The sequence below is a fragment of the Pan paniscus genome, chromosome 6 (assembly GCF_029289425.2).
Source record: "Pan paniscus chromosome 6, NHGRI_mPanPan1-v2.0_pri, whole genome shotgun sequence".
Lineage (NCBI taxonomy): Eukaryota > Metazoa > Chordata > Mammalia > Primates > Hominidae > Pan > Pan paniscus.
In genome coordinates, this window is record NC_073255.2 from 180,842,863 (window position 1) to 180,864,813 (window position 21,951).

The following is a 21,951-nucleotide window of genomic DNA, read 5'->3' on the forward strand; positions in this document are numbered from 1 at the left end:
GGAGACCCCCCTCAAATCAAGTAACTTTCTATTATTTTACCTAGATTATTTCCTTCATTGTTCTTTTCATGGCCAGCAATTATCTTTGCTTGTTTACTCCTGGTCTTTTAGAGTGGTAATGAATCATGCCCTCTCTCTGTTCCAAGTCCGGAAAAAATAAGTTGAATAATACATGAAAGAATCAGATATAATTCAAAAAGGTATTTTATTAATAAAGTCTGTTGAAAAGCATGGTTTATATTTTCAACAAAGTTTCTCTGCAAATTAAAATCACAACCGTTAGCTGACACCCCTCCCCACCTCCAAATGGGACTGAACATGCTCCTGATACCTTAATCCCAAGCGGATAGAAATGCATGCAGGTGAAACAGAGAACAGAGAAAGGTCACCCTCAGTTTCTCTTTCCTGTTTCACAAATCATATAAATTAGGGGAAAGAGAGAGGCAGGTATACTCTAAAACAATTTTATCCAGGGGCATAGAGGTTTCCTTCCCTAAATAGAAATGTGAGGTGTGGAAGAGAAGCACATCACCTTAATATTACTTCTTTATAATCTGCCTCCCTTTCAGAATGTGTTTACATCATCCACAGCTGTGCCCCTAAAGCTTAGAACAGTGGCTGAAACAGATCACGCACTCAAGGATCATTTGTTAAGGGATATACGAAATACAAATATAAGTTACAGAACATTGTTTGCTTATGAAAGTAACAGAGATTGTAATTGGTAATGCCTAGTACTGACTATGTGGCAAAGAGATATGATTCTTACACACTGTGGGAGGGAATTGCAATTGGTCAAATTTTCTAGACGGAAGCTAAAATAGGGATAAAAACCTCTGAAATGTCTGTATATTTAGCATCTGCAATTTCACTTTTAGAATATGTTCTAATAAATAATTATGAATATAGGCAAATCTTAAATTTAAGAGAAATGTATCTCAATGCCAATAAAAATAAGAAATAAAAATTCAAACAGTAAGAAATTCAGTAAATTGTGACAGAATATTGTGCCCCTTTAAAATAATGTCCATAAAATATAATTTTGATACAGGAAAAGTATTATATTAAGTGAAAAATTGTAATGTTTAAATACTCTGTACAATATCCTATTTTAATATATAAATTTGAGGATCTACGTATTTACTAAAATAAAAGATCAAAATTGTTTTTTTTTAAAGTATCCTGTTGGATTTGAACCTTTAGCCTGATTTGAAAATAAAGATAGTCCTCAGGCTGTTTCTGGAATAAATGTGAAGTGTAACAGAACAGCACCAGGTCACATGGTTTCTCCACCTGATGAGGCCATCCGTCCTGTTCATGGCCCTTGGTCGCCCCCTGCTGGCTGGATAGACCCAGAACCCTCCAGGAAGAGCTCCTTAGAAAGAGCTCACCAGCTGGGGCTGCACCTGATCCCATCCCCATCACCTGCTCAGATTCCATCTGAACAGCAACAGGGCTGCTGGCAAGATCACAGGTGATGGAGAAGAATACAGTTAGGGGAAACGACAGCAACCCCAGTTGCCATAGCTGGGAATATATTGATGACAAAAGACTGTCACATTGGAAAGTAAGATAAGCTCTGAGAGATGTCAACATATTAAGTTATAATCGAGAAAAGAGTCCAATAAAATACGATACAGCGATCATCTTTAAATGTAACCACTTAATGTAAATTGGTTTTTCTTTTGAATTTCTTATTTAAAATACCTCAGAAATGTCACCATGCTTAGTTATTTTAAAGATATATACATGTATTCATTGTATGTAGCCAAGAATTATTTCACTCATGCCTAATTTACAATAACAGATGCTGATGAAGAAGTAAGGAACACTCTCAAAATAAAACTACAAACACCAGATATGGAAAAGAGGCACCTAAAGTTGCTGCTAGGGAGTACTGGCCAGCTTCTGAAAAGGAGCGTCTTATCTCAGAAAGTTTTAAAGAAACTACAAAATTGAAAGCTATTTAAAAGTGATTTCAAATCTGAAATAAGTGGGTAGAAAAGCCTGTGAGGAGGTGAGGGACAGTGAGCAAGCCCATGGCAAACAGAGGGTCCCCGTCCCCGCACATCTCAGACTGAGAAGGAAGCAGGATGAGCAAGTGAAACCACCTCATAATGCAACATTTGTCAAGGTCCTCTCTTCTCAAACTACGTAAAAATCAGCATTTCACACTGAAAGGGAAGCAAGGATACTTGATTTCTTCAAAATAACACATGTGTGCGTGTGTATCCTCTTATGTAGGGTATAATAATAGATCCTGTTTTGTTATATTTTATTAAATGTTATATACATGTACACATACACACACAAATATATATACACATATACATGTATGTATTCTTATTATTCCATTGATACAATGCGATTTTTTTCTCATTTTTATGAGCACACTTGGTTAGTTTTGGCAACATATCTGAGAATAAATTCTAGAAAATCCATTCAAAGTTATAATTTCTAAGTGCCCCCTCTGTGCATCTTTGACTGGCCCACAGCTCTGACCTTCCTGTCCTAGATGTCCACAAGAGCATGGAAGGCAACCAGACATGGATCACAGATATCACCTTGTCGGGATTCCAGGTTGGTCCAGCACTGGAGATTCTCCTCTGTGGACTTTTCTCTGTTTTCTATACACTCACCCTGCTGGGGAATGGGGTCATCTTTGGGATTATCTGCCTGGACTGTAAGCTGCACACACCCATGTACTTCTCCCTCTCACACCTGGCCATTGTTGACATATCCTATGCTTTCAACAATGTCCCCAAGATGCTGACGAATCTTATGAACCAGAAAAGCACCATCTCCTTTTTTCCATGCATAATGCAGACATTCTTGTATTTGGCTTTTGCTCACATAGAGTGTCTGATTTTGGTGGTGATGTCCTATGATCGCTATGCGGACATCTGCCACCCCTTACGTTACAATGTCCTCATGAGCTGGAGAGTGTGCACTGTCCTGGCTGTGGCTTCCTGGGTGTTCAGCTTCATCCTGGCTCTGGTCCATTTAGTTCTCATCCTGAGGCTGCCCTTCTGCGGGCCTCATGAAATCAACCACTTCTTCTGTGAAATCCTGTCTGTCCTCAAGTTGGCCTGCGCTGACACCTGGCTCAACCAGGTGGTCATCTTTGCAGCCTGCGTGTTCATCCTGGTGGGGCCACTCTGCCTGGTGCTGGTCTCCTACTTGCGCATCCTGGTGGCCATCTTGAGGATCCAGTCTGGGGAGGGCCGCAGAAAGGCCTTCTCCACCTGCTCCTCCCACCTTTGCGTGGTGGGACTCTTCTTTGGCAGCGCCATTGTCATGTACATGGCCCCCAAGTCCCGCCATCCTGAGGAGCAGCAGAAAGTTCTTTCCCTGTTTTACAGCCTTTTCAATCCAATGCTGAACCCCCTGATATATAGCCTAAGGAATGCAGAAGTCAAGGGCGCCCTGAGGAGGGCACTGAGGAAGGAGAGGCTGACGTGAGACATCTCAAAGGGAACCATGGGGAGGGAGCTTTGCTCCCTGCAAAATATGGGAGTTGGCTTTTTTTTTTTTTTTTGTCTTCTGCTAGAATAAATGCTACCTTAAACTGGAATACTATAGATCTATACATATAAACTGAAGACACAAATCTTTTAGAAAAGATAGGTAAATGCATTTATAATCCTGGATAGGCATAAATTCATAAAGACACAAAAATCCCTAGATATAAAATTTTTAAGTTCAATAAATATAGGACCTCTTCACATTAATCATCGTGCTCGTCAAAGTCACCGTTAAGAAAGAAGAAATGCAAGCCACAAACCAAGTGATCCTATGGAAACTACATGTACCCAGAAATGGAACTATTGTTTATACAGTACATAGAAAGAACTCCTTTAAATCAACAACCAAAAATATAAACAACCAAATTTTATAAAATTAGCAAAACATGTGAACATATACTCTTACAGAAAATACAAGGGGCTGATAAACATACAAATGCTGCTTTCCACCATTAGTAAGCAAGGAATTGTAAATTAAAACCACCATGAGATACTATTATATACCCACTAAAATGTCTGAAATTTTTAATGGCTTATTTATCATTGAGGTTATTGGAAATCTATTTCTAATATTGGAAATGGTCGATACTAGCAGAGTTTGTGCCAATAGTAGCCAAGTCACATTGAGTTAACAGGAGCATAGTACACATCCTCAAGATCAATAATTAGTGACTCTTCCTGTGAAGATACACAGGTTAATGCTTAAGGCTTTGAGGGCCATCTTCTGCATCAAAACAACTCAACTCTGGCAAAACCAGCCATAGACAATGTGTAAACAAATGGGTGTGCCCGTGTTCCAATAAAACTGTATTTGTAAAAACAGGTGGCTGCTGGAATGGTGCCCAGGGACAGTAGTTTGTGAACCCTTGTTCTAGATCTTAAAACTAGCATAGTTCCAGCTGACCACTTTAGAGACCCTCACTGGGTGGGGCCTCAGGGAGCATGTGATTAGACATGTCTTGTGGTCAAATCCCTGTGATCACATTGTACTTACTCGAGAGTGAGGCTTTTCCTCCTTTGACGCTTTCTAAAATATGCCATGACTCAATAGCCAGTGGACTGTAAATATTCATGGTTTCTCCATCACACAGGAATTAAGAGCAGGCTCCTCATACTCCATCACTAATTTGAGCCTGAGATCTTAGGATAAAAGTTTGCAACTCAACATTCTAATTGGAGCACAGCAGTCCAGTGAAAACAAGCACAGAGATATTTTGTACAGATTAATTTTTAAGAGTGGATTTAACAAGATCTTAGATTTTTGTTTTCTTTTATATTTAGCAACCATTTTATTAAAAGCATCTTATATCTTGATATTGAAAAAGTCCTAGTTTTAATCATATTTTGAGAGAGCCACTCTCATCTTATCCTGGAATACCCAGAAATGTAATTCTTAACCCTAAGCTGATAGCTGATAATAATTTTGCCTGGAAGAGAACACAGAAGGAAAAATTACTAATATCAAAACCTCAGGATATGTTAGAGTTCTTTTTGAGATGGAGTCTTGCTCTGTCACCAGGCTGGAGTGCAGTGGCACGATCTTGGCTCACTGCAACCTCTGCCTCCCAGGTTCAAGTGATTCTCCTGCGTCAGCCTCCCGAATAGCTGGGATTACAGGTGCCCGCCACCCGAATAGCTGGGATTACAGGTGCCCGCCACCACACCCAGCTAATTTTTGTATTTTTATTAGAGACGGGGTTTCACCATGTTGGCCGAGATGGTCTCCATCTCCTGACCTCGTGATCTGCCCGCCCCAGCCTCCCAAAGTGCTAGGATTACAAGCGTGAGCCACTGAGCCTGGCCTGGAGATCTTATACTGTAGAAATCTTTACTATGTAAAGAAGGGAATCACTAGACTGATAGGGCAGGGATTTCTAAAGCTGAACACTACTCTGATATTCAGAGCACAAGTTATCTTACTTTCACTAATCTCAGAAAGTATTAACCTATCTTGCTTCCTTTTTATTCCTGAAATGTAAAGTGTTGTATACTAATGTATTATTGTTTCCATTTTTTTTTTCTTGGTGCTCCTCAGCCAATTTTAAAATCAACCTGCCCATTTCTAGCCCTCACACAATAGCATACAATTTTCCTCTCAGTGTCTACCATCCCTTATGACAAAATATTTCACTGATAGAATTCTCTGTGACATTTGATTTGACAACAAAAAGAATGGTGACTGTCCCACAAGATAAGAAAAGCTTTTAGGGGAAATAGATGCCTACCTAGGCATCCTGGGACAAGCTGAATTCACTTTAAGAGGGGGAGAAATGTTAACTAGAATAAGCAAAAAAGAGGGAATTCTCTTCTATGAGGAAGGCAAAGGAGTGAACTCAACATAGAAACGTAATGAAGTTCAGGTGGAATGGGTCATGCAGACTCAGCAAATAACGCAGGATACTGCTAGGACTCAGTGTTAGAGGAGGGGTTTGTGCCCTGACCCAACAGGACTTATTGGCTGGTTTTTTTGTTGTTTGTCGGTTGATTGGTTTTTTTGTTTGTTTGTTTTGGTTTGGTTTGTTTGCTTGTGTGTTTGTTGTTTGTTTGTTGAGACAGGGTTGCTCTGTCACCCATCAAGGCTGGACTACAGTGGCGTGAAGTTGGCTCACTGCAACCTCTGCCTCACAGGTTCAAGTAATTCTCCTGCCTCAGCCTCCCAAGCAGATGGGACTACAGGCAAGCACCACCATGCTCAGCTAATTTTTATATTTTTAGTAGAGACGGGGTTTCACCATGTTGCCGAGGCTAGTCTCAAACTCCTGAACTAAATTGATCCACCCGCCTCAGCCTCCCAAAATGCAGGGATTACAGGCGTGAGCCACTGTGCACTGTCCCTATTGGCTGTTGTGATGCAGACAGAAGCAAAAGCAGCCCTGGGGCAATGGCCTTCCATTCTACTTGAATAGGCACAAGGGGATCACTGAAGGGAACCTTGTAGACCTTATAACTTATCGAAGTTCTCTGGGGCACTGATAATTTTCACTGATGGACTATGACTGCCTTCATCCCAAGAGTAGATCTGAATAAGATATAACCTGTAGTACAATTAGGAGTTCTGGGAACTATTCTGAAAACACCATGCCCTCACCTGAGGACAGAGGTGGGCCCCGCTATATAGCAGCACACAATAGAAACTAGTTTCAGTGGAAAGCTTTTAAACCTAGATAGGGTGACTGAATTTGTCCCCAACAGAGTTGGAACCCAGAAATAACCAAATCATGGCTAATTGTAATGATACTTGTCAGTAATAATATGGTGTACGAGCATGGGCCACATCTGTTAGAAAGGGATAGCAAATACTTCTCTAATTCTTACTGATTTGTTCTGGAATGAAACTGCTTATACCATGATCACACTGCAGTATGGTATAACATTGGCATTGTTGGTAATATTCAACTATTTTATGTAAATAACTCATGTGTTAATATTGAAACTGATTATGAAATATATTGTGAAATCAGGTTAAAACTTCCTCAGAATGTGATACCAATGGAAAAGGATGGCCTGTGGAAGAACTTAATTTAACTAACCATCAGCTAATATCTACGCTAAATTGTTCTGTATAAGGTTATCACAGGGTGCAAATAAAGGGGGGAAGCCGGTAATCAGATTAGTGCGAAAACATGAAAATGTATGTGTATGTCACGACTTTACAGGATGGATTAGCTGTTTTCTTAGGTCTATCCCTACCCCACACTGACTCACAGATATTAGACATATTTATGCTGACACTATTGCTGTATCTGTTATATAAATGCTTTTCTAAATATAGATACTCTGAAAAGTGTGATCATTCTGGTAAGAGAGCCTAAGCCAAGTGCCTGGTGAGTGAACTGTACAAGAAAGGGTTAACTCAGTTAAATTTATATAAACTCATATAAAACTTTAAAATATTCTAATCATATCACTTAGAGTAAGACACAGAAATGGAAACTTTTCCCTTCGGAATTTGGATTCAGGGCCATGTTATTTTGGGTGGGAAATCTGAAGCAATAGCTTGAGGCCTATAATAAAGATAGCATTGATAGAACAGCATGTGTTCAAGGAAAAAATATAGGATCTAAAAAATGAAAACACTGCTCAGTGGTTAAGATGAAAAGGCTTTATGGGATAGGCAGAATTCTCTAAATAGCCCCCCTTAGACTTTTGTTATTTAATCAAACAGTAATCTAGGTTCTGCTGTGAAGGGGCTTTGTAGATCAATGGGTCGTAAAATGTGAAGGTTACCATGGTAACAATCAGGTGAGTCTTCTAAAGGCTGGGAATTTTTTTCACCTAGTAACAGAGGAGGAAGTCAGAGAGATATGAAGTGTGTGAAGCATTCAACAAACCATTGCTGATTTAAACACGGAGGTGGTCCCATGTAGGCACCAGAGTGGCAGCAGGCAGCTCAGGCCATCCCAGATCCCAGAGGACAGAAAACAGCAATGACAAATGGACAGAGATTTCAGCCCTACAACCACAAGGAATCTAATTTTTCCAACAACCATTAAACTTGAAAGAGGATCTCAAGTCTCAGATGAGAATTGCAGACCAAGCTAAAATCTTGATTTTGTTTTAAAGAGAATCCAGCTGACCACCAGGACTTCTGATCAATGGAAACTGTAAGGTAATAGATATGTGCTGTTTTAAGCCATTAAGTTTTTGTTAATTTGTTGCAACTGCAATAGAACGTGAATGGTGAATACACTTTTGGTATTAAATAAAGATCATTTGTTTCCAGCTCTAGTCCTTGCTAGATTGGTGATCTATAATTTAGCGCAATAATTCTCTACCTCTTTGGTCTCAGAACACTTTTAAATTCTTAAAAATTAGTGAGGGTCTGAAGATATTTCATTTATGTAAGTATATTTGTTGATGTTATAATAGAACTCAAAACTGACAAATTTATTATTTACTTTTAATTAATTTAAATGGCTTCCAATATAGGTTAATATGATATTCTTGATAAGATATTCTTGTAAGTAATATATTTTATAAAAAGTAACTTTATTTCACATTTTTGCTATTCTTAAAATATTCAGCTTAATAGAAAGCTGCATTTTACGTTTCCTTCATTCTATCTGTTGCCATATCACATATCAGCTAGCCTCTGAAAAAATTCAGTGTGCACTCATGAGAGAACAAGGGTAAAAAAATATTAAAACTGTCTAAATAGTATTGTGAAAATAGTTTTTATCCCACAGACTCTTTGAAAGCTTGTCAGAAATTTTCAGAGTCCCTCAACCACACACTTAAAGAATAGCAGACAGCATATCAAAGTGTCAGTCTTCATATATGTAAAATGAGGATAATGATCAGATTAAAATATATAGTCCATATAAAGCATTTGTCACATTTTCTGAAACATAAAAAGGGCTCGATAATTGATACTTATGGCTATTTTCATCTTTTTTCATTTGTATCTATCACTTCCTACAGGAAATAGAAATTTATGTTGGCATTGAGAGATCTGTTCCTTCTCAGAGTCCCCATACCAGGTTCCATGAAAACCACCTCTCAACTATCTGAAAGTCACGGCCTCTCTTATACCTTCATGGAGATTGTAGGGAAGTATAAAGTAATAAAACCATAATCATTTAAAGAGTTTGGATATTGTAATTTGTGATGTCTGCCTCATGTTTATGACCCTTGAGATCTGTGAAAGCTTGTGCAGAAATAGTGTGATGCCATCATCTGCCCTGCCTGGTCCTGATAATTTTCCTGTAAGGACAATCAGAAAATCTTTGTTCTCCTCCAGAGAGAAGATCCAGAGATCTTCCCTATACCCCTTAGAGAGAAGACAAATAAGTATATATTATTATCCTCTTGGGAATTTAATTCTCAATAGAAACTCAAGAACGTTTTTATTCATATGATTCTAAAATAAAAGCTATGCTCCTGGAGTTAGCTAAAGAAACTTCAGTGAGTCCAGTGAATCTGCCTGTATCTGGGATTTAATCCTATGAAGGCTTCCAGAGGGAGTAGGAGTCTATATTCATTTTAGCGGTATGTGTCTCAACTCTGTAGGGTTTATTCTAGGTCAAAATATTTTCCTGAGGGAAAGTCTAGTGCTAACATCTCCTTATATAGAAGATATTCATTTCTGCTGGGAGGTGGTTTCCAGTATAGGTAGTTGAACTAGAGCTGGATGACTGCAGAAATCACCATGGCTATGCTGGAAGAACAACATCCCTGGGTGACTTTCCCTCCTGAATCAACGTGTAGATTGCAGGTAGTTGGAATACACACCAATGTCCCCCTCCTCCTCCCAGGGAAAGTCTTCCTGCCCTGCTGTGAACAGGGGTCCCAAGGCTCCCCTAGCGTCTCTCTCACCATCACCTCCCAATGTCCCTTGATGGTGGAGGTCAGAGCTAGCCCCATTGTCTCAATAAGAAGGAGCTCAGAAAAGGAGGGGCTTTGTATCCAGGTCTCTGAATAAGGCTCTGAAATAGCCAAATTAATGCAAGGACTTTATACATTACCCAGCCTAAATAAAGATATACATGGCCAGGAAAACCTTTCTCAATGGAAAAGAAAAATCTATCAACAGTTACATTACATCTTTTTCTATCTGAAAGAGTTTAAAAGGTAAGTCTGTCATAGAATTATGTCTTTGGGGGAACTATCCCAGGCTATCACTACTACTAAGAGTTGGAGAAATAGAATAAAGCACTCTAGCTGAAGAAACATTCTGGACTGCAGGACTGCCTGGGTGGAAAATAGCTCATACTGATCAAGAAAACCTTTTGTTTTCTCATCTGCTATTGTTTTATTTATTCTATTGGAAAGGTGAAATTTTAGGCATCATCACTGTGATATTTTGTTCTCCATTCCAGTGTGTTAGCCACTTAAAGATGTTAATCTGCCTGCGATTTTTTTTATTTTGTCTGTTTTTTAACAGCAATGGAAAGGGTAATGACAATAAAAAGATCTGTAATCGAGAAAAAATAACCAGACTAAAATATCAAGCAACAAATATTCCTACTGGGTAACAATAGATTGAATTATCTTCAATAATATTGTTATCCTTTATATTCAGAAATTAAATATGTTTCAGACATGAGTATTATGTCCAACTCTGTTTAAGAAAGATTTTGCAATATGATGTTACATCCCCACTTGGCGTACTATAGGAATATATCTTATTGTAACAAAATAATTTAATGCATATTTATATAGAACCCTCCTCAAATACAATGTATTTATAGAAATTTAAGAATTTGTGATTTTGCCTTTCTGTTTTATTGAGTTATTGATCTCAAAGAAACACTGCCTATGTGACTGATCCCTCTTAGGCTTAGTTTGCAAAAGTTCACAATGCTCACATGTGTATCTTCAAGCTTACCTCTCAGGTTATTTTACCTCCATATGAAGTACTTGCTTCAAAAATCCATTACTCTAAAATCGTCCTCAAGCATTGATTCAAAGCAGGTATATGATACTATATTTGTTTTTTACAACTTGTGTAACAAATTACCACCAAAAAATGTGGTTGAATAAAACAATAGAAATTCATTCTCTCACAGATCTGGAATCTAGTAAAATTTAGCTCCCTTTGGGAATCCTAAAGAAGAACATATTTCATCCCTCTTCCAGCATCTGGGGATTGTCAGCATTCCTCAGTGTCTGACCACATCTCTGTCTGCTCTGTCTTTGCATCACCTTGCCTCTGTGTGCCTTCAGCAGTTTGTTTCAAATCTCCTTCTGCCTTTATTGCATAAGAAATGTTGTCATTGGAATTAGGGCTCATCCATAAAATTCAGGATTATCTTAAGATTCTTAATCACACCTGCAAAGACCCTCTTTCAAAATAAGGCAATATTCACAGGTGCTGAGAATTAGGATAGGGATATATCTTTTGGGGGTCACCATTCAATCCACTACACATACAGTACATTTAAGTGGGCCCATTTTATCTACAGACACAATATAGTCCCTACCATTATGCTAATTTGAATGTATCCTTTGCAAATACTGTTTTTAATTATTTTGACATTTCAAATAATCAAATTGTAGCTGTAATGTTTTTTTAAAAAGTATAAATTATTTTTACACTTTTTAAAAAAGTATAAATCATGTCCTGGCCAATAGACAAAAATATATGTTTTATACATTTATTATATATATTCATATGTTATATATGTCTAGTTTTTAGAGTATATTTAATATACATATACCTGAATAACTAAATCTATAACTAAGTAAAAATGTCATTCATCTAAGTATTATACTTTTTTTAAAAAGTATAAATCATGTCCTGGCCAATAGATAAAAATATATATTATATACATTTACTATAGATATCTTATATATTATATACATATAGTTATAGAGTATATTTAATATACATATACATAAATAACTAAATCTATAACTAACTAAAAATGTCATTCATCTAAGTAATAAACATTTTCTGAGTGTCTACTTTTATCTACAAGTATACTAGTTGTTATAAGAGATGAAGAAGTATAAGATATATTACCATTCATTATCTGGTGAAGGCATATCTCCATTCAAATAAATGACATTTGATATCCTTGCCCCTTCATCTTTGATTTTATCTTGAGAATTGTCTATATCGTCATAGTGAGGACATAACTCTTTTAACTGTAATGATTGACCAAGCCTATACCTTTAATAGGTGCCTAAAGAGCCTACCCTTGTGCCTCTACTCTAATTTGCTAGAATAGAAAAGACTCTTTTTATAGGCCGTCTATCAGGTAGGCTTTCAGTGGGGCCTAGACAAGTTCAAGCAGGCTGCTTCGTTTCTTTTTATAGTAACTGGTTGTAAACATGCAACAAAATCCTTCCAAGAAGAGGCTATGATTCCACTACAATTCCCCTTCACGCTTATACAATGAGGCTAGTGGATAAGCATAGTGATGACATTAGTATTTTTGAAAGATTCATATGACTTTTCCAACTTAAATATAGGCCTGCCTGAGAATTTACATTTACCTATGCCTCAAATCCTCCAAACGGATAGTCAAAATTCTCAAAATTTTATTACTGAAACCATCTTACATTCTTACGCACTAAGAAATAAAGTCAGTAATAAGTATAAACTGAAAATATATCCATCATAGAAAGAGATTTAACTTATAACTATCTGGGAATGTGTCTGCTTTATAGAAACCTTGCCATTAGCCATGTGTGATAAAATGAAGTTATATTTATACAACATTTTAAGTGCTACGTTATTGATTATTTTAAATTATTTTTTAACTTGTAATTTCTATGTGAGTAAAGATATTATCTTTTATTTAATGTATATGAAGTGTTAACTCATTCTCAATGTCATTCACCTATGAAGCAGGACTTCCCCTCAAGGCAGGAACTGAAATTGAGAAGGAAACACTAGATTAGATAAAACATGAGAAATCTGTATTTTTTGTCCTTAATAATATATGTAGAAAGATGTCTAGGTGGGAAATCTGAAGTGCAATGTTAAGATGGTTCTTTCACATGGGACCATATGGAACCTGGGGAGTAACAGAAGGTTAATTTGAGATTATAGCATCATGATTGATAAATTAGACATCCTCTTCCACGAGGAGGCATCTTACAGTGATACACCTTAATATATTTGGGATTTTTGCTTGTTTGATTTTTAGATGAGTACAGAGAGATATATACACACATAAATTGATTGACTTGACTGAGCACTTCTAAGTCTCAGAATTTACTATTAAAAATGTCATGAAAAAAGACAACAAATACAAACATATACATATATAATTTAATTACTGAAGCATTATATAGCACACAATCTAATGATGAGATAATACATTAAGTTAATTAGAATATTTGTATTGAATAATAGCTGTTCAAACTATGTTTCAGAGAAATGTTTTGACATGGGAAATGGTTCATGATATATGATAGAGCTAGTTAAACAAATAGCATTTTTCATATAATTTTTATAATAATGATATATATGAAATAAACAGTAGAAAAGTATAACTGCACAATTATTTAAAATGATCACTTTTGTTTGTATGTTTCAACATGTCATCTCTTTAGTCCTTTAACTAGAGTTTCATGTTTTTCTAGGTTTTTAAAACTTCAAGTCAAAATCTCATACAAAGTAGGTATCACATTGTTTACACAAGGGTTCACACAAAATCTAAACTATTCAAGATTCTAAAATTTCTAAATAAGAATAAAAGCAGGAGAATAATATAACACCTGATGGTTAATAAGGTAGTAGAATTACAAATATGTATTTTTCACCAAAAATAAAATAATAAATATCAAAACCATTTTCTTCAATGCTAACACCATAAAGGAAGTCAGTTAAGTTATATTATTTTCAGAAGAATCTTGAGAATGTATTATCCCCATAATAATTTGTATGCTTTCTCAAATTATATGCTCTTGTTTTTAATGTAGAATACCAGAAATTCACGCTATCCTCATGATAAAAATCATGATAAAATACAAATTATCATGGTAAAATATAAATTATTAAAAATCCAATAAAACCCAGATAAATAGAAATATTGGCTTATAAATATAATTCTTTATTAAAAGTGATTATAACTTTTGAAGGAAATGGCTGTTTTGTGATTGAAGTGGGGAGTATACAAAGGGAGCTTGAAACATCTGGTCATATCAGAAGGAAATAACTGCTCAAATATTATGGGAACATGTTAAAAAGACAGAGGAGCATGCTTAGAAGGCCTAGATATAGGAAAATTAAGCACCAAAAAATGACAACAATGAAGTACAACCCACTGAATAAAAAAATCCATGAGTCTATACTGATGGATAGATAGATGACAGATAGCAGATAGATAACAGATGATAGATAACAGATAGAGAGCAGATAGATAATAGATAGGTAAGTGAATGAAGCATTTTTTATACTAAAGTTGCCAACTAATAAATGTAAAAGCAATTATAGAGTCAGAACAACACATTTTGAATCATCATTATTATCTGAGTTAGGCAAGATAATCAATGGATGCTAAAACTAGTGACTGAAAGGAACTAGTGAAGTGACATTATGAGGAACAAGCTACATATATAATAATTTTAATGGGTACTCCAGAAACTAATTAGGGGAAAAAAATCACATAATGGAGATATCTGGGAAGCACCATCTTCACCAAGTGATCCAAGTTAGCTTCACCCCAATAATAGGACAAATTAATATCATAAACTTGCTCAGAACACACAGAGAAGAATACTATTTTTCCTGCAGAAAGTGAATAATTTGAACAAAAACATTGAGGAATATTGTACACTCTCAATTTGTTGGACATTATGCTGAAGAACTCTTCAAAATATCAGTGTTCAGAAAGGCACAAAAAGGCTGAGTAAATATTACAGGTACAGGAGACTAAAGACAGATGACTTTAGATATAATGCATAATCTTGGATTAGGTCCTAGACTGGTGTGGTTGGAGGGAGAATATTGTATATTAGAGAAAAGAAACATGTCAATATCAATATCAATATCAATATTAAACATGTCAATGTCAATATTAAATTCTCTGATTTTAATACTTATATTATGGTCAAGCTAGTGGGAATTAGTTTTTTTTACTAAAAGATCAGAAATTTATAATTAAATAGGTATTATGTCTACACTTTAATCTCAACTGGTTCAAAAAATAAAAATTACATAGAGAAAGAGAATAAGACAAATAATAAATGTTAACATTTGCTGAATCTGTATGAAATTAAGTGGGAGTTCTTTGAAAAATTTGTGACACTTTTTATGTTTAAATTTATTTCATAATTAAATGCTAAAAACAGAGAGGTAATAAATCTTGGGAATTTGAAGGGGCTTATCTAATAGGAACAAACATATAGCCTTTATCTTAGCTCATTTTCAGATAAAAACTCAAATTTTCTGACCTTTCTATCACACTTCAGTCCTTGACAGACTTCCATTAAGGAATGGGAGTCAACCAATCATGGGTCACAGAATTCATCCTGGTGGGATTCCAGCTCAGTGTCGAGATGGAAGTGCTCCTCTTTTGGATCTTCTCCCTGTTATACATCTTCAGCCTGCTGGCGAATGGCATGATCTTGGGACTCATCTGTCTGGACCACAGTCTGCATACCCCCATGTACTTCTTCCTCTCACACCTGGCCATCATTGACATGTCCTATGCTTCCAACAATGTTCCCAAGATGTTGGCAAATCTGACGAACAAGAAAAGAACCATCTCCTTTGTTCCATGCATAATGCAGACCTATTTGTATTACGCTTTTGCTGCTGCAGAGTGTCTGATTTTGGTGGTGATGTCCTATGATAGGTATGTGGCCATTTGCCACCCTCTCCAGTACACTGTCATCATGAGCTGGAGAGTGTGCACGATCCTGGCTGTCATGTCCTGGTCATGTGGGTTTGCCCTGTCCCTGGTACATGCAATTCTCCTTCTAAGGTTGCCGTTTTGTGGGCCCCGGGATGTGAACCACCTCTTCTGTGAAATTCTGTCCATCCTCAAGCTGGCCTGTGCTGACACCTGGGCTAACCAAGTGGTCATATTTGCTACCTGTGTGTTTGTCTTAGTTGGGCCTCTTTGTTTGATGCTTGTCTCCTACATGCACATCTTCTGGGCCATCCTAAAGATCCAGACAAAGGAAGGCCGCATAAAGGCCTTCTCCACCTGCTCCTCCCACCTTTGTGTGGTTGGACTCTTCTTTGGCATAGCCATGGTGGTTTACATAGTCCCAGACTCTAATCAACGAGAGGAGCAGGAGAAAATGCTGTCCCTGTTTCACAGTGTCTTTAACCCAATGCTGAACCCCCTGATCTACAGCCTGAGGAATGCTCAGGTGAAGGGTGCCCTCCACAGAGCACTGCAGAGGACGCGGTCTATGTAAGGAGTGGACAGAGTGTTAGTTGGATAGGACTTTGCTTTTAAACAAGTGGTTTGCTAAAGCAAAAACTGAGAATTTTTTTTCAGTTAGAAGTTTGATATAAATATGGTAATTTTTCAAATTCTGGCTCTGAAAATATGACAAGATTACAGTGAAAAAAACAGCACATTATATTTTATACTACCTTTCCCACTGAAAACTCTATGGAGTATGAACCCAGTTTCTGGATTAAATTTTAGTGTTGAGAGTCACTTCTATTTGCAGAGTGGAAGAGATGGAAAAGCTATTTTCCTTTGGAATTTGCATCATTTTCTCAGCCTTTTATTGCAAATCTCCCATTTTGAAAGAAAAGCAAACAAAACCCAAAGCAAGCATAAATAGATATAGATTAAAATGTATAAAAATAAAATAGAGAAATGAAAAAGAATAAGTAAAATCAGTGAAAACAAAAGTGCTTCTTTGAAAAGATTAACAAAATTGACAAACTTTAGCTACATTTACCAACAAAACAGTGAAAGACTCAAATTACTAAAATTAGGGATATAGAAACATCATCAGCAATCTTACAGCTACAGAAAGGATTATCAAAGAACACTGTGAACAACTCTGTGTGAACAGTTAGAAACTTACATAAAAGGAAAAATTTCAAGAAAGTCACAATCTACCAACTCAATCAAAAATAAATAGATAATCTGAATACACTTCTAGTAAGTAAAGAAGTTGAATCAGTAATTTTAAAACTAACACCAAATAAAGTTGCCAATCACATTGCTGTAGTAACAAATACTATTTAATTTTTAAAAGAATAATTACTACTATTTCTTCATAAAAAATCTCTCAAAAATGAAGAAAATGGAACATTTCCCAACTTATTCTATGAGGCCAGTATCACCTGATATCAAAAAAATCAGAGGCATCACAGGAAATAAAAACTATAGACCAATTTCTTTATGAATATAGATGCAAAATTATTCAACGAATACCAGCAAACCAAATGCAGCAAGCATAATTACCAAGTGAGGTTTATTCAAAGAATGCAAGGTTGTTTAAACATTCAAAACTCAATGTAATAGACCATGTTAATAAAATAAAGAAAAGAAAACACATCTAATTATACATACTAAAGGCATTTGACAATTCCAAAATCCTTTCCTGACACACACACTCACATACACACACACACACACACACACACCAGACTAGAAATACAAGGGAATTTCTTCAAACTGATAAAGGGTAGATAAGAAAACCAAAACTAAAATTACAATTAATTGTTAAAGACTGGGATGCTTTCCCCATAAGAAACATGATCAAGGAAGTCTTTTGTTGCTGCTTCTGTTCAGCATTAGACTGGAAGTTCTAGCCAGAGCAATTAAACAAGAAAAAGAAATAAAAGGCATCCAGATTGGAAAGGCATAAGGTGAAATGATCTTGTGAATAGAAAATTCTAAGGAATTTTTTAAAATCAGCTCGAACAAATAAATTCAACAATGCTGCAGAATAAAAGTTTTGTACTCAAATATCAATTGTATTTCTGTCAAGAAGCTGAGCTTGAGACAGCTGAGTTTCCGAGTGTCTGAGTAACCAAGCTAAGCAACCAGCCAAAATGAAAGCAACGGTCAAGTGTTTAATCATTTACTGTGATCGCATAAGCAAGAGGTTGAACTAAAGTAAGTTCCAACTCCCACACTGTTTCATTTATCCCTGTGGAACTGCACTGTGCAAAGGTCAGGTGGATCGATACAGAAGTAGGGATCACCTCACAGCTGAAGCATCCCCAAGCAAAAGGTCCTAATATTTTATGAGCCTGAGAATACAAGAGAGGAGAGAAGAGGGAGAGAGAAGGGGAGTAGAAACATACTAAATACTGAGTCAGAGTGGAGAAAAGGTGTCTTCAGGGTCTCCCCTTCTCCCCATAAGATCTAGGCCAAGCTTGTCCAACCCAACTCACTCAAAACTAAATAGATAATCTGAGTAGACTTGTAATAAGTGAAGAAGTTGAATTAGTAATTTTAAAACTTACACCAAATAAGGCCATCAATCGCATTGCTGTAGTGGCAAATTATACTTAATTTTAAAAGACTAATACTATTTCTTCATAAAAATCTCTCAAAATAGAAGAAAATGGAACATTTCTCAACTTATTCTATGAGGCCAGTATCACTTGATACCAAAAAATCAAAGACATCACAGGAAATGAAAACTACATTTCCAAAGACCTATTGATCAACTGTTTGATGTGGCTTTCAGGGTATTCAATAATAGCGATAGGGCTGAAGAGGCTGAAAGAACCCAGCATGGCAAATGACGGGATAGACAACAAGCCCCATTGATAGCAGTCTCTGTAAGCAGCGCCCTGCAACCTCAGGGTCACCCAGGGGGATGCTTCACCCACAGATCAAAAAAAGCCTAATAGCAAGCCTGCAGGTAATGGCTGCTACTTTAAGTGTAGGAAGCCAGGACATTAGAGCAAGAACTACCCCAGTCAGGGCAGCCCACCCAACCCTGTTCTCACTGCAGACAGGTGGGTCATTGGAAAAGGGATTGTCCTGAGCTGTGAAGGAAGAAGAGGACACTTTATGCCATAATGGCCCTAACTGAGGACTGGCGGCCATAACTGAGGACTGGAGGGTCCAGAGGTTCCTAGTGACTCCCACAAAAGGCATAGTAAGGAGTCTTGACTGACTGTTAACATGACAGGTAAAAATATTAATTTCTTAATTGATATAGGGGCCAGTTACTCTGTCCTAAATGGCCACTCTGGGCTCTTATCCTCCAAAAACTGTACTGTCATCGGTGTTGATGGCACCCTAAAATCAAAGATTAAACCATTTTTCTACAAAAAATTTTTATGTAATCAGAAAGACATTACGTTTAGGTTTTGGTCAGTAAAATTCCTAATCTTTTAAAGAAACAAAATGTGTTTACATAACCTCCCATCCATTGCTGTTTGATTACTGTTTAATCATCCGTATATTTGTGTCTTTATAAAGATATTGAAAGAGATGGAAGATGCTTTCAAGGTCCCTTATAAAGGTCAAAGTGTCAATTATCAGTAAATACAAAAGAGGTCTACAATTGAATGAGGCAGGTAGACAGCCTGATCAAACACAGAGCACAATGAGAAGTGCTCTTTCAGGGAATTACTTCATTGAAACCACAGACCTCACCTGAGGTATGTAGTCTAAGCTGAAGTTATTTTGTCCCATCACATTAGCTGCTTAAGCCTGTCCTTTAATTGTACACTAAAATGCTCACTCACATTTGCATCTTAGCCCTAGCTCCCTCAATAATGAGATTATTCCCCACATCTGTACTGATCCATTTGATCCTCAACTGATATTATTTCATCGGAGAAAATGAAAATTGAGCAGGCCAGGACTTACTTCTTCTTGGCCTCTTGCTTATAGTATCACACAAAGTGATTAAAGGCATAAGTGTTACTTTCATTTTGGCCTGTTGTTTTAATTGTCTACTCCAACACCTGGAGGCTCACCTCTCTCTAGTCTGTCTTAACTCTCATATACAAGCAATGAACAATCCTAAATAAACTGAAGAAAAGAATCCAATTTGCAAGACTGAGAAAATAAAATGCCTAAGAATACATCTAACAAAAAAAGAAAGACTTACATACTAAAAGCATAAAATATTGTTGACTGAAATTAAAATTTTAAGTAAATAAAAATACATTCCATGAACTATGCATTGGAAAACAATTGTGCAGGTTTTTGGCTTAGAGTGACATCAGCAAGATGGTAGAGTAAGACTTTCCCATACTTGTCCCCTCTCAGAACCATCAATTTGAACAAGTATCCATGCACAAACATATTTTCACAGGAGCTAAAGAAACAAGGTGAGTGATTACAGCAACTGTGTGTAGCACAGAAATAAGAAAATATTCATTGTAAAGAGTAGGAAGGGCAGTTTCACAATACCTGCATCAACCCTCCCTACTCCAGGCAGAACAATGCAGAGAGAGATACCCTCTGCATAGAGGAAAAAGAGGGGAGTAAATAACAGATTTTGTCTCAGACTCCAACGCTGGGCCAGCCTAGATGCCAACAGTGGGTCTGCACCAGGCAGACTTTCACAACCACAGTCTCTGAGCTGTTACCCACAGATTCAGCCTATCTGCCACTGCCAAATAGGTCCCCACAGATTCAGGCTCCTGGCTGGCCCCATGGCTCCAGAATTCAGGCGGCACATGCAGACTCAGTCTCCAGTCTCACTCCAGCACTAGGACAGCCCACCCCAATGCCAGGCTATCCCAGCAGCTTTGGCCTCCTGACCACCTATGGGACTGGGCTGGCCTCCACAGCCCCACGTTTCAGTCCTGCCCCAAACTCTCTACTGGCCTAGAGTAAGGGTTCCCCTCATAACCCCAGGCTTCAGGCATGCCTCGGTGCCAGGCCAGGCCCTGAAGCCTCAGACTCCAGCAGACCCAGGGTTTAGGCCTGCACCAGCTGACTCAGGGTCTAGGCCAGTTCCAGCAGACCCCAGCACCAAGCTAGCCTCTGTGGACCCAGGTTCCAGGCCAGACCCAGGTTTCAGGAACTGGGCCCAACCTCATAGACCCAGGTACCTGGCTGACTCACCTACTGACCTAGGCACTAGGCCAGCTTGACCAAGGACTTCAACAGGCCCACCTACAGACCATGCAAGATGGCCTGCCTAAAATGACTGGACAAGTTGACTTGTGAAGGGCTTATCTAGACAATTCCAGTCTGCAAAGACTGGAATAAGTCTCTGCTTCTTAAGGTGAGCAGACATCAACGCATGGCCATAAGGATCATGAATAATCACAAAACATGGCAACACCAAAGGAACAAATGAAGCGCCAACAACTGACCTTACAAAAATGGAGATTTACAAACTGCCTGACAAATAATTCAAAATAATCATCTTAAAGAAGCTCAGTGAGCTACAAGAGAATGTAAATAGACAAATAGATAAAATTAGGAAAACAATACCTGAACAAAATTAGAAGTTCAATAAGAAAAGGAAACCATAAAAAGAATCAAAGAGAAATTCTGGCACTAAACAACACAATAACAGAAATGAACAACTCCATAGAGAGTTTCAGCAGCAGACTCAATCAAATGGGAAATACTTGGTGAACTCCAAAACAGGTCATTTCAAATTACTCAGTCAAAGATGGGGGAAAGAATGAAAAAGAGTGAAGAAAACCTGCAAAAACTGTAGGATACCATCAAGAACCAATTTAGGCATAATCAATGTCCAAGAGAGAGCAGAGAAATAGAAGGAAAAAAAAGAAGCTTTTTTAAATGATAGAAAACATCCCAAATATGGGAAAAGATATAAATATCCAGGTACAGAAAGCTCCAAAGTTTCCAGTCAGGTTTAATCTAAATGAGACTACACCAAGACATATTATAATAAAACTGACAAAAATCAAAGACAAAGACATGATCCAGAAAGAGAAAAGAAGCATATCACATACAAAGGAACACCAATATGGCTCTCAAAAGATTTCTCAGCAGAAATCTTTTAGGCCGAGAGAGTGTGTTGATTTACTCAAAGTGCCAAAGAGGAAAACAAAGACTGACAACCAAGAATACTCGAATGACAAAACTGTCCTTCAGAAATG

The 21,951-nt window shown here is 37.3% G+C and overlaps 2 protein-coding genes across 2 annotated transcripts; both read left to right on the forward strand.

The window, feature by feature from the left end:
* Positions 1-1,509: 1,509 nt before the first annotated feature.
* LOC100976474 (olfactory receptor 2A14) lies at positions 1,510-11,546 on the forward strand. The gene has a single exon (XM_063606408.1). It carries the CDS (start codon positions 2,530-2,532, stop codon positions 3,460-3,462), a length of 933 nt encoding a protein of 310 aa, XP_063462478.1. The 5' UTR covers positions 1,510-2,529; the 3' UTR covers positions 3,463-11,546.
* A 1,359-nt stretch (positions 11,547-12,905) lies between these two features.
* LOC100976130 (olfactory receptor 2A2-like) lies at positions 12,906-17,454 on the forward strand. The gene has a single exon (XM_003820519.7). The coding sequence runs from the start codon at positions 15,414-15,416 to the stop codon at positions 16,344-16,346; it is 933 nt and encodes a 310-aa protein (XP_003820567.3). The 5' UTR covers positions 12,906-15,413; the 3' UTR covers positions 16,347-17,454.
* The last annotated feature ends 4,497 nt before the right edge of the window (positions 17,455-21,951 follow it).